At 45.6% G+C, this 13,685-nt stretch overlaps 1 protein-coding gene across 4 annotated transcripts; it reads right to left on the bottom strand.

Annotated features, from left to right (window-relative positions):
* Positions 1–5,175: 5,175 nt before the first annotated feature.
* On the bottom strand, positions 5,176–12,729 carry LOC143503729 (homeobox protein Meis2-like). Of its 4 annotated transcripts, none has more exons than XR_013127224.1 (4): positions 12,342–12,729; positions 10,940–11,050; positions 9,875–9,957; positions 5,176–6,892 (listed from the first exon to the last, which is right to left on the bottom strand). XR_013127224.1 is itself a non-coding variant. In XM_076995686.1 (3 exons), exons 1-3 carry the CDS (start codon positions 12,364–12,366, stop codon positions 6,600–6,602), a joined length of 429 nt encoding a protein of 142 aa, XP_076851801.1. In that variant the 5' UTR covers positions 12,367–12,713; the 3' UTR covers positions 5,176–6,599. The 4 variants fall into 4 exon arrangements, 2 of the variants coding, with proteins under 2 accessions (XP_076851801.1, XP_076851802.1); XR_013127223.1 differs by having other exon boundaries at positions 10,940–11,029; positions 12,342–12,726; XM_076995686.1 differs by lacking the exon at positions 9,875–9,957 and having other exon boundaries at positions 12,342–12,713.
* Between the last annotated feature and the right edge of the window lie 956 nt (positions 12,730–13,685).

The raw sequence follows: 13,685 nt of genomic DNA, 5'->3' as shown, positions 1-13,685 counted from the left end.
AATTGTAATTAAATAAATATGACAATATACAACAACAATAATAATAATAATAATAATTTGTAAACAAATTTTTTTTTTATCCCTTAATTTCTTTCTTTCTCTCTTTGGACAAAGTAACTAGTGCGCTCGGGTCCTAGACATCTGCCCAAGACCCTTTCGTTGGGCACATTATATTGTTTAAAAAAAATAAGGAGGGGTTTTTACTGCCATCCGAGAAGATAATGGTTACTGATCCCATGCTTTCAGTCATAATCTTCAAGTGGCTCAAGATTAATGGCTGCTGCGTTATTACAAGATGTGTAGCACTAATCCGCTCCTCTGTGGCTCTCGCTACGCGCTTTTATACACATGACTTGGAGAGCTGACAGCCCGAACTACCCGACTGTCATTCCCCTTAAGTAGATGAGGCCTGTACATCAGTTTAAAAAAAACGGAACGTAGATATGCAGAAAGTAACGCAGTCGCAGCGTGGTCCTTACTGCTGATAAATTCTCTAAAGCATCCCGTTTGTTTGATTTTGTTGTTTTATTTTTGTTTGTATTATTCGACATAAATGTGGTAAATGCATTAACTAAAACATGGCTCACCATTTCCGATTAGATGTGCAATGTAAGCAGGACCTGATATGAGGATGATATACAGGTGAATGCTGGTGTTGTAGGAGCACACACCACCTCAGTGTTGAGACAGGGACAAGTGGGGGAGACGAGTGTGTCCTCTCAGTCACGGTACGTTGCTGAGAGAGGCAGCGTGTTTTTACAGCCCGCATATTGTCTTTGCTCCTGTAGTTTTGAAGGAGTGATGATGGATCTAAAACTGGGTACATTTTATATACTGATTTTGTTTGAAACCACAGTGGAAACGAGGCGTGTGTTGCGTCTTTGGCACGGACTACTCACACTTCTGTTCTCCTCCAGAAGGGGGCGCCATGATGGTGCCACATTGTGCCCAGGGGTCCGTCTGCTCAGCTTTACCATGGCGGTGGATTCTCTCTCTCTCTCTCTCTCTCTCTCTCTCTCTCTCTCTCTCTCTCTCTCTCTCTCTCTCTCTCTCTCTTTCTCTCTCTCTCTTTCTCTCTCTCTCTTTCTTTCTCTCTCTCTCTCTTTCTCTCTCTCTCTCTCTCTCTGTGGTGTGTGTGTGTGTGTGTGTGTGTGTGTGTGTGTGTGTGTATTTACCCTCTTCCGAAGCCCATGACAAGCGTTTTCTGTTATTTACAGTTATCGCGAAATGTCTCACTTTGCTGCCCTGAGCTTCCCGCAAGATATGTCTAACCTTTTTGTTCAAATAACTGAAAATATCCTTTAATGAAAGTCAGGAAATTCAAAGAAAATTTACCAACATTTTTGTGTCTTTAGTTCAACCGATTTTTGAAAGTAATTTGTGTATCTGCGCTCCCCAATCCATGCACCGTGATTATTTCGGGTGACAACTGGTCAGACACCGACAACCTTGAACACCTAATGAGAAAATATCAGATGGGCCTGCCGCCGGCTCCCTAATTAAATCTAAACTGATTGAAAATAAAATTCAACATCCTTGAGGCTCGTCTAAACGCAAAGCCATTTTGTTCTATTGCACTGTGTCTATTTTAAAGGTAAATGCCCCGTTTTATTTTTCTAACTACTGACTGCCCGTTTCAGGCCCATATTGCCGGTGTTACGCCCTTCAGCATCGCGATTTAACTCATTAGAAATTTAACATCACTGAGGAGAAAAGAGGAGACGCAAAAACTGTCGCTCGTTTTTAAGAAGACGAGCGCCGCTCGAGTGTGAAGATATCGGCTGTAATTCAGGAAAGCGACCAAGCGAGAAAGCTCCTCAACATCACACTGCTAGTTATTAATCTGATCTTCATCCACAGAAAGCTCCTCAACATCACACTGCTAGTTATTAATCTGATCTTCATCCACAGAATGCGGCGTATGCAGTCTGTTAACAATACTCATTCAGCCCTGAGTATTTTCTCAGATAATGATTAGTCTATTTGGGAGTGCAAATTTTATTATTATTATTAGTAGTAGTAGTAGTAGTAGTGGATGATTCAAAAAGTAATAATAATAAGAATACAGTAGAATAATAAGAATACAGTAGAATTATGTGGTAGAAATATTAAGCTTTCCTTTATTTTAATAATGATGGAAATTATCTGGTATATATATGTTACCTATTATAAATGATAATGGCTGTATTGAAATGTCTTAGTTGCATGTTTTTCATACAGTTTTTATAGGGTAAATGGGCGATGGTATTGCAGAGCGCAAAGGATGATATAAGAGTTGGTGTTCCTGCATGGAATAACTTGTGTACTATTAAACACACTTTGCCCACACCAACAGCATTAGGCGACGTATATATGAGACTCGCTTTATAGTACTCGTTAGAAAAAGTGTTAGAATAAAACAAAAGTAAAAGCCTTCCCTTGCGATGATTTTGATTAAAATAATATCACACGTCGTTTTTACTGATTGATAGGTCGATTTAAATTAACACAGGGACATATGACGCTATATATGTATATATTTTTCTCAAGTTCACCCCTCTCACCGGCTGAAAAAAATAGCCCTACAACCAGTGGTGAGAAACAACACAGAAAGGAAATTTGAGAATGTACCGTACTATAATAAGGAAATGCGTAAAACAATGAAATGATTTCAAACATTCACACGGCCCTTAACGTCATCTCCACGTTAGTCCCAGCGGTGAGATACAGGTTCTGCTGAAAGATAAATCTCCAAATGTCCCTGCTGTTCCTCCCCTATATGTGGCTTATGGGCTGCAGATACAACCAGCACACAGAACTGGTTTTGTGCGGTGTCTTCACTCAATCCCTGAATAGTTCGGTTTCCCCGTTCAGTCTGTGTCCGTTTTGTAATACAAGAAAACAAAAAAACAGGAGAAGAAAGAAAACAACAACCTCCAGTTTTAGAGAGACTTTAGGTGGGTTATAATAAAACATTTTCCCCGAGCTTTATTGATCAGTCACTCTGAGCTAATGTAATTATCCTCATCAATAGGGGACTGCAGGGAGAATCATTATGGGACTGACAGTGATAAATGATCACTGAAATGTGGCCTTTTCTCCGAGGAGCCCCTGCGCCCTGACCCGCTCATACATCACGTAGTCATAGAAACACCTTACAGCAAACGCGCCAGAAACTGCTGAAATGTTTGTAAAAACACGGAGCAGAAGGAAAAGCAGAACTTTCAAACAAACTTATAAACAAATAAGATAAATTATATGTAAACAAAAACAACAAACAAAACATTCCTCAACGTGCAGTAAGGCCCTGTTTACGGTCTTTTTCAAAATGATGAACTACATCCTCCAAGATTTTCTTATTGTTTTTATTATGAAAAAAGAGAGAAGAGGTGTTTAGGACTAGTAATATTAATCCACAAGCACCTCTAATTCAAATGTTTCAATAAACAATGTGCTACGTTCACGTCTTTTGAATATTTATTTCCCCACGAGTGTTTACTTTGCTTCACAGGTTCACCGAACAGTCCAACTGTGAATTGGCGCTTTAAACCCCACGGATCGAATAACCTATTTTGTATGTTATTCACATGATCAGATATTATCAAGGGTTAAGGGTTTATTAACGTGTTGCCTCTGTTGCCACTGTTTATTGTGGACATTTAATATGGTTGTGTGCGAGCGCAGGCGGGCCTGGTGTTGTGCAGGGGGGAATATTGCGTGTTTTATTCCAGCAGCAGTGCCCCAAGTAGCTTTGACAGAGAGGAGATGAAGGGGCGGAGTTGTTTAGCTCGGCTGGATCATCCATCATTCCTGTCACACCGAATCGGCAAAGAGAAGCGGCAAAGGCAATCTACCTTCTGTCTCCCCCGAAAAGAAAAGGGGGAAAAACTATTAATATTAAAATTCTCTCCTCACAATAATCCATTTTTTTTCTTCTTGCATCAGATATCTTCCCACAAAGCGACAGATTTCTATTTTATCCACATATTTGATAGTATAATAAATTAATTCACAACTGATATTATGCTTCATTATTTACAACGGTAGTTAACTGTGAATATAGATTATAAATTCAGAAAATGAATATTATGTAAATAAAAAATAATTTATGTGTTTTAAGGGGTATTTTCGCTTGAACGAAATTACAATTTCACACAGGTCTATATTACATTTATACATTTTCATCAAAAGGTCTGTTATTAGTTGTGTACGCAAAATATAGTCAGACTGGGACCAGGAATAATTAAGTTAAAATGGTCGTCTGTAGTCTAAGACTGCGTGTGCTCGCTGGTATTTATTTTTTTATCGAACACAATTACATTCTGAATCGAAATGAACTGTAATTTAGAACTTGTAGCTTTTAGAAGAAACAAATAATTAGAGCAATAAGACAAAAAACATGATAAAAATATGTATAACAAATAAAATTTTACTAAATAAAATCCACATCTTTTAGATCGTTAAACCCCACATACTGCTTTCCCTTCTTAGATGTAATTAGAATCACCACTTTTACACCATCCATTGTGCCAAGAACTATACTTCATCTTGTCAGAATTATTATAGTAATTATTATAGTAATTATTATTATTAGTAGTAGTATTATAGAAAAAATGGCATGCACAAATGCACGAAAATCCTCCAATAAAAAAATTGTGGGCTGCAACGGAGTAAAATCAGCTGTCCGGGGACGAGCGCTGAAGTTTACACTGCATACTGCGCTACAGAACGGATTAAAATAAATACGCTTTTAAGGTTGTGATTTCTGGTTTAAGGCTACAACTCTGATAGCCGCGGGCACACGCTTACAATGAGACAGAAGTGTGACTGGGAACTAGTCAACTAGTCGACAGCTGTGTGTCTGAGCAGCAGGGGGCGCCTGTGAGCAGCGCAAATCCTCCTCTCGTCTTTGTTCAACAGGCGCCAGCAGCCCGGTTCTCTCGCCCATTGTTTCGGACTAACGCCGAAAGCCCGACAAAACAAGCCAGCTCAGTGCTACACACTCTCTCTGCTCGTGGTCATATTGGTTTTTTCATTTCAGTTCTAGCTGCACAGAAAAGGTCAAAAACAAAACAAAAACGAAAGAACCGACAAAGTGATTCAAGTTACAACTCCCAATAATAATAATAATAATAATAATAATAATAATAATAATTGTTGGATCACTTGCAACACACGTTTGAGCACTCAGGAATCTAACAAAATCAAAAATGAAATATTTATTACAGCATTTGTGACTGAACACCTTTTAAACATTACGTCACAGTCCTCATACAAGTATTTAATGTATTTTTGACAAAGCTTAAGGGAGACAGCGTTTTTATCATCTAGTGAGGAACACGTGCTGAAAAAGGAAGGAATTCAGGGACATACAATATCAATGCCACAGCAGATCTGAAACTAGCAAAAACATTCTTTTTCAATTGAGGTAAACACATAGAATATCTAACATGAAACAATTAATAGACTGAACTCTGTACGAAGTTTGTTACAATATTCTCTTAGCTTTTCTCCAAGCTTTGAGTTCATAATTTAAGTTCTTTTTTCTCTCCTTTTTTTAAAAGTTTTAGGTTTTTTGGTGCATCAACCAATCGATAGCTTCGCTAAGTGCCCCAGAACCCACGTGGTGTCTGTAGCGTCCGTGTGGTGCACGTGCAGCTCTAGAGGCGTGGATGGTGCTGGTTCACCACGCGGGTTCACCACGCGCTTCCTTCACAACGCTCTTCCTCCGAGAGTCCATCATACAAAAAAATAATAATAATAAAATAAAAATGTATAAAACCAACACAATCCAGTGCTTGGGCAATTCAAACTAAGAACTTTACCTACAGGGAAACATTCATTCATGAACCGAAAAAAAAGGAATAGGGACCTGAAATGAGGATTAGCGGGGTCTTCAGAAGAGCAGGCTTGGTTTAGCAGGCTCTCTGACGGAGTGCTGCTTCTGGTTCTGGTCCTTACTGGGACAGGTCCGCTGCCCACTCTAGTGTTAGTGACAGGGCAGAGATTATTGAGATGTTTCTTCCTTTGTTGTTTATTTTTGTTTACTTGTTTGTTTGTTTATTGCTGCAACAAGACCATCTCTCCCTCATGGAACAGCACACACAGTGTGAAAAGCGGGGATCAACCTTTTATTCTAGGACTAGCTCAGGAAACATAAATTGAGTGATCAACAAAAATGCACAAGTTTTAACTTAGTGTCTATACTTTTATACTACAGTAGTTATAACTCTTGGAGTCTCTTTTGTCTTTTTTTAATCTTCCAGAATGATTTCTTTAAAACGGTTCAAACGAGAGCATGTTGGACTGTGTTCCTGTTTGTGTGTAAGTCTGTGTTTCTTTGAGTTTGTATGTTTTGTGATAGCTGAAGGTGAAACATCTGTTGATCTTTAACAAAAGCCCAAGACTCTACAAAGTGTTCTTGTCAGCTTGGTCCTCCATCGATGAAAGTAACAAAATTGACAAGATAAAAAAATTATCACAGCTCATCTGGAATTCCATTTGTAGTGTCTAATTCTGGTCAAAATGGTTCTTTTTTTTTCTCGAAAAATAGTCTCAAAATCACTTTAGAGGGCTGACAGTTGTTTTCTTGCTTTCTCTTGTTGTCAGGTGCCCTTTCACTACTGGGCATGGATGTCCAGACCTTGTCCACCAGTGCTGTGGTCAGCGGGGGTCAGAATCGGGGGGCTCTGTGCAGACATGGTCATTCCTGGGTGGCCGTGAGGTCCTCCGTGCATTAGCATGGCGGCGTGGGGAGACGGGTGGCCAGGGAGGTAGGGGTGTAGAGGGGGTCCGTGTCGTAGCTGAGGGAGATGTGGCATCTGAGGAGGTGGATGAGGGTAGGGCAGGGGTGCCATGCTGATGCCCACAGGAGCGCTCTGGGTCACGTACTCCCCCGGCCCGCTCTGCACACCTGCGACAGGGAGAGGAGACTCAGCTTCCGCACTCACACACACCAATTCACACCGCTAAAGAGCCACTAGAACAACACCGACATCCCACGAGCCCGTTCAGGATGATCGGCGAGATCAAACCGGCCCGTGTGAGCCGCACTGTGTGTGAACGTCCACGCTGACCGTAGAATTGGATGTTTGATTGAATGAGATGCGCAGAGCAAATCCCGACTGGTGCGTCTCAGCGCTCGTGAAGCACAGAGGGCAGAGCACATGGAAAACTACACTGCGGGACACGGAGCGGGACAGGGAGCGGGACAGGGAGCGGGACACGGAGAGTTCTCCTGTTCTCCTGACGTAAAGTGATCTGCACATCCATCCACCAGCAGTGCAGCGGACAGGAAGCAGGAAGCTGAATCTAACAGCCCAGTGCACAGGGACAGTAATTCCCTCGCGGAATTCTGGGACAAAGAGTGACGCGTCTCTCAGGGGCCCACACGGCTCCTAACACATTTAATATTTGATTTGACACATCTGATTTGATCCATTTAAGAACTTACTGAATAATTTAGGAGCTATTTAACCGTAACAACACGCTGGTGTGGAAATGCTGCACACCGTCGATGCTTTTCTTGATAAGAGAACCTTTGAAGGAGGCACAACCAGACCACGAAGCTCAAAGAAACGCGGAGAAGGAGCGAGCCAGCGCCAAAGCATCCGGCCACGAGGAAACGCACACAAGGCGCGTGTTCTGTTTCTGCCGGGCCTAGACGCCTCCACCACGTGTGTCTGTACTAGTGTGATGCAAGCTGGGGTCTGGGGGAGGGTCAGCTCAGCGGAGACACTCCTCAGGTGTCTGAAGCCCCAGGACGTGGCGGTGTGGGTGCAGGCCATGCGTGGAGCCCAGGGGCAGGCAGGGTGGCGGCATCCTAAAGAGCCAGAGACCAGAGCAGCAGCAGGCCACGGGACAACCGCGGGACAACCCCCGACCCGGCCGCCGCTTTGTAATGTGAACCCCTGGGGGATTAGCAATGGCCATTGAAGGCGGGGGGGAAGAGGGGGTCGCCCCAAGGTCACCAGGCATGCTCACTCTCTGCATTCCTCTACCTTGGTACACCGCAATTAAGAAATTACACAGGAGGGCCCAGCAGGGGAAGGAGATCGGAGCAGGGCGAGATTAATGGCTGATCTCAGCGGCTGAAAGCCGGGCCATTTTCTAATACTTGCTTTGCCCCTAACTTCATTTCATTCAAATGCACATGTTTGTTAAAGTGGTCTTTTAAAAGCTCACTATCGGGGCCATAAAAAAGTAAATCAATCTAACCGAAGAGGGCAGGGGGGAGTGGGCTCACCTCCACGTAACCTACAGCTTCCGATAAAAGGCCCAGCAGATGTTTTTGACACTGTAAGCTGGTAATCTCAAGTCTTGTAAGCTGCAGTCATTCTGTTAAGTAGATGTGCGGGTCCCCTTTATTAACAGGAGTGGTGAAACCATCTGAAGACAATAACGTCTCCTCGACCATCCCACTCTCTCTGTGTGCTTCAGCAGAGCCGTCTGCTCAATGGCTGATGATAATTAACTACCAAATATACCATATTGTGTGGCTGCGTAATCAAATCAAGAGTGGGTAATATTCGTCTGTATTAAGCTATTAATGTAATTGGTCATGAAGCATAAAATATGTTACGTAATTAAATAGTCTAGAAATTATATAGCCTATATTAAGAATTATCCAAGCTGAGCAAATGTTGTCTCTATGTGGCTGTTTTAGGGAACATTGGTTCCTGCGTTTTTGACTCCATTAGCAGTGGCGTTTGAGGGATGGCAGGGTGTCTAGAAATGGGCTCTGTCAGGAGAATCGCCATGGTGACCCTTTGCAAAACCCACTGCCTATTTACATATAAAGGGTTCTTTTAATCAAGGTAAGTGTTATTATATTGTGCCTCATTGAGCAGAGGAGTTTAGGTGTTAAATAAAATTTTCTCTGCCCTGGCGCCTTTGAGATGCGATATGTCTTGATTCCTCAAATGTCAGTGCCACAGTCTTGGCGGGAGGTGTAATGGCCGTCTTAATCAGACGACAGCCATTTAGACTCTGAGAGTGAGAGAGCGAGAGAGAGAGAGAGAGAGAGAGAGAGAAAGAGACATGGCGAGGGAAATTCCCCCCTTTTATATGCAGTCATTCTTTAATGTCTCCGTCCCTTTGAATTTATCTCATCGTCTCTCCTGTCTCGGCATCTTACGCTGGGATCCGGTCCACCACCGCTACCCCCACCCCCCGTAAAAAATAATCAAAACACACGGGTTCCCCCAGTGAAGGATCGGCCGTGTCACCCCCGGCCCGTATTTCTCGCCCCGGGACCATAATGTACTGCAGCGTTCCCGTCTTTGCATATAAGATAATTTGGGCATCAATCCTTCGGCGCGACAGATTTATGTCACTCCGAGGACACTTTCACTTCTCCTTCTTTATCGCTTCACTGGAGCCTGCTTAATTTCTCCCCGTCAGCCTCTGCCCCTGGAGATGTTATTTTTTCCCCTAAATGTCCAACATTTGCATTGGCTGCCAGAGTTGAGGGGGGGGGGGGGGGGGGCAGTGATGCCGCTGTTGTGATAAACACATTCATGGCCACGACTTCTCTCTCTCTCTCTCTCTCTCTCTCTCTCTCTCTTTCACTCTTTTTTTCCCGCTGTCTGGCGCCACAAGTCCACCCCTCCGGGGACATCCGGGGTAAGCCTGGCAACATCACCCTTCAGCTCCCTTCTTTCTGGATTCACCTTTAAAGTGAGCTCCCCCAGCGCAGGTAGAGTGAGAGACAGAGAGTGTGTGTGTGTGTGTGTGTGTGTGTGTGTGTGTGTGTGTGTGTGTGTGTGTGTGTGGAATAGGTCCCAGTGCTCCCAGCAGTACCCAGCATTGTTACTATGGCGCTCCCAGCTAAGTCACCCATAGCGAGGCAGAGGATGAAGAGGATGAAGAGGATGAAGAGCACAGTTCTACTTACTTCCCCCTGTTCATTGAGTTTGAGTTACATGTAGTGCCATTGCCCATCCATGCCCATATTCATCCCCATTCCACTCATAGGGCCTGGAAGAAGAGAGAGGGACACCAGAGAGAGACATGAGTCACAGCGGGGACACCAGAGAGAGACATGAGTGACAGCGGGGACACCAGAGAGAGACATGAGTCACAGCGGGGACACCAGAGAGAGACATGAGTCACAGCGGGGACACCAGAGAGAGACATGAGTCACAGCGGGGACACCAGAGAGAGACATGAGTCACAGCGGGGACACCAGAGAGAGACATGAGTCACAGCGGGGACACCAGAGAGAGACATGAGTCACAGCGAGGACACCAGAGAGAGACATGAGTCACAGCGAGGACACCAGAGAGAGACATGAGTCACAGCGGGGACACCAGAGAGAGACATGAGTCACAGCGGGGACACCAGAGAGAGACATGAGTCACAGCGGGGACACCAGAGAGAGACATGAGTCACAGCGAGGACACCAGAGAGAGACATGAGTCACAGCGAGGACACCAGAGAGAGACATGAGTCACAGCGGGGACACCAGAGAGAGACATGAGTCACAGCGGGGACACCAGAGAGAGACATGAGTCACAGCGGGGACACCAGAGAGAGACATGAGTCACAGCGGGGACACCAGAGAGAGACATGAGTCACAGCGGGGACACCAGAGAGAGACATGAGTCACAGCGGGGACACCAGAGAGACAGGTGAGCCGCAGGCAGCGAGGACGGAGGCCGGCTCTGAAGAGGGACAGCTACAGCAGGAAAACAGTGAGGAGGAACAGAGGAAGAGAGGTGGAGGGGAGGAGGAACAGAGGAAGAGAGGTGGAGGGGAGGAGGAACAGAGGAAGAGAGGTGGAGGGACGCAAGCAGGAGATGCAGCCGCAGATGAAAGGGGGTGTGGCCCGGCGGCAGGCGTGCGCAGGCGGTGACGGCATGCTGGGAGAGTGCAGGGGACACGGTTCTACACCAGCACCGGCCTGGGTGGAGGGCAGTATGGTGTAGTGGTTAGTGGTCCGCTGGTCAGGCAGGCTTACCGGCTGGCCGGATTCCCATGTGTTGCTGGCCGTCCAGCACAAAGCTGCCCATGGGCTGCCCCTCTGGACTATACGCCGCTCCCTGGCTCACTGAAGGATCAAGAAGAAAACCTGATTGTAGTCAAAACGCGGACATGAGGGGGGAAGAAGAGAAGACATACCAGACAATCAGCAAATGTCCCACAGCTCTAGCCCAAACACACTGTAAGACACTGTGCTACATTCATGAGTTAAAGAGTTAGCATGCAAGCTCAGAAAGCCACGTTCGCACCACAATCACACACTGATTGTTAGAGAACAGTAGGGCTGATGCATTCTTCACTTATTAAGAGGGAAGGGAAAACATCTGATTCAGTGACACATTCCTCAGAAAAAAACATCACATGCTCAGAATTCCATCCAACCAGCACCCCTGGTTTGTTCATCCGGTTATTAGCGAAGCTGCTAAGCTATTATGCTACTACAGTGGATGTGTACCAGATATCACTGTACTGAATTAAAAGAATTGGCCATATATAGGACTGGTGGTGTGAAGGAAGGCCCCTGTGAGGAGATGAAGGGAAGCAGTTAGTCATGCTGATGTCTGGCAGCGTGCTGATCGTGACCGTTTCTGACCCTGCGTTCAAACATGGCCGCCACATCCCGGCCACTGTGGCAGGACTCGCACCATTGTCAGGTCATCTCGATTCAGTTATTACTTCACAGTTCTTAGGTCATTTGTGGGACTTTAACAAAAATTATGGCTATAAAATCACCCATAGTCTTTGGCTGAGGCCCCACTGCCTGCTCTGAACGCCTCACTTCCTGCTCTGACCGCCTAACTTCCTGCACCATGCTGTGGAGTGTGGAGGGCCATTTTTATTGTTTTATCACAAGGTGCTTTTTGTCATCGGGGTCTGGGCAGGATATGGCAAATCAATGTCTAATCAATTTACAATGTTTAGTCTTTTGAACCCATTTACAAGAACAGTTAATCTGTCATACTTGTATCCCAGAGGCAGAAATCAGGATTAAATCAATAAGCACAAAACCCTCTGGATTCCATATTTCCAAAATTAGTTAATTACAAAGAATTACAAGAAGCATATCAAAAAGAGACAGTTAAAATGCTCCTGGCATTTTAGTAAAGTCCTCTTGTGGCCAATTAGCATTTCATAGAGAATGTGGGCTAATATACCTCTAACAAGCTAGATTGAGAAACATGTAATTAGAGCCAATCAGCTAACATGCTTGGTCATATTGGCACAGGTCCCTGTGAGAGACACAGGACGGGGGTGGGGGACACACGAGGAGAGTGGAGGGGGACAGCACCCCATCATGGCGGACTGTGTGCGACTGCTTTTCTGCCAGAGGCCTGACTGGAATAGGAATCGGGGGAAGCGGGCAGAGACGATGGCGTTACCTGCTCGGTTTGACTGGTCAATCATGGGCTGGACTATTCTTCTTCTGGCATTAATGAACCTGAGAAAGACAAGAGGAATGGAGAGAGAAAAGACCCTTTAAATCACCTTCCATTAAAAGAGACAAATATTCATTAAAGGCCACAATAAATAAGAACCCATTTGCATGACTTTATGGCTGAACTCCTTGAAAAGTGATCAAAACTGAGAAACAACAACAACAAAGGGGGCGATTGTGAGTGTCCTGGGATCCAGACGAGGTGTCCCTTTAATGTCCCTTATGATGTATTCCTTCGGCTTAATAAAGCTTTTGATTACTTTTGGTAGCTATGGCTACTCTACAGACATTCCCCAGGCATTGCATGTAGTTGTGGTGAAGGCACGGTGAGGCAGACACTTGCAGGGTCTTCTGCCCCCAGACCCTCCACCCCCCCAGACCCTCCACCCCCCCAGACCCTCCACCCCCCCAGACCCTCCACCCCCCCAGACCCTCCACCCTCAGATCCTCTCCCTCACTCACGCACATAAACATTATTCTTGGTGGGTTATCGCTCATTAGAAATTCAGAATAAGTTAAAAAGTTTGTGAGGGGCAAAACACAAATGGTTCCTTTCAGCCTTTGACCCCCCCTGTCTCTGCCCCCCTCTCTGGCTGCTTTGTAGGGGACTCTGGTCCCCATCCAGCTGTCTCTAAATGAGGACCAGGCATTGCCACTCTGTGCTTTCACAAGGTATTGTTATGTCAGCAAGCCCATCAATTAGGCTGTCTGAAGTTTTATCACCACCGCAGCAGCAAGCAAGCACAGCCCCACACAGCCCCACACGGCCCCACACGGCCCCACACGGCCCTCCCCAGCTCCGCTCTCCCCCGCCGTTCCATGCCGCAGAGGCGGCGAGGTCATCGTGAGGTTAGCGCCAGCCAGGGGAAGCCCTTTCTCCTGCTCAGAACAGTGTGGAAGTGTGGCCGTGCGGAAGGCCAGTCGAGGCCGCTCCACGCCAGCGGAAACTCCCCTCCCGGACACACCGCGGTCGCGCTGGACACCAACGCTACAGGTACAAACGTGTTTGGTGTTAGAGGAAGGTCAAGTCATGGTGGAGCCATCCTGAATGAACAAGGACAGTTTTTTTTTTCTTTTTTGGGAGGGGGGGGGGGGGGGGGGGGGGGCATGGCCTAACGCACAGAGGGCCACACTACAGGACCGGTCATTAGGCCCAAAGGAGAACTGGAATCAATTTGGTCTCCAAATCCCTCACGGAGCCCCTGATACCTGGCCTTACCTTCTACTTATTAACTTAAATACCCGTAATCTGGCCGCTCAAAGCGACATGCGTACATTTACAAAACAC

This window comes from Brachyhypopomus gauderio, unplaced genomic scaffold, assembly GCF_052324685.1.
Source record: "Brachyhypopomus gauderio isolate BG-103 unplaced genomic scaffold, BGAUD_0.2 sc229, whole genome shotgun sequence".
Classification (NCBI taxonomy): domain Eukaryota; kingdom Metazoa; phylum Chordata; class Actinopteri; order Gymnotiformes; family Hypopomidae; genus Brachyhypopomus; species Brachyhypopomus gauderio.
This window is presented reverse-complemented; position numbering and strand designations above follow the sequence as displayed.

Bases quoted from the DNA above. Each gene is read 5' to 3' on its own strand.
- LOC143503729 (XM_076995686.1), bottom strand. From the start codon at position 12,366: ATGATTGACCAGTCAAACCGAGCAG. The intron at 11,051-12,341 runs GTAACGCCATCG...GACTACAATCAG, and splicing joins TGACCAGTCAAACCGAGCAG to GTTTTCTTCTTGATCCTTCA. The intron at 6,893-10,939 runs GTAAGCCTGCCT...TCCCTGTCGCAG, and splicing joins CATGGGAATCCGGCCAGCCG to GTGTGCAGAGCGGGCCGGGG.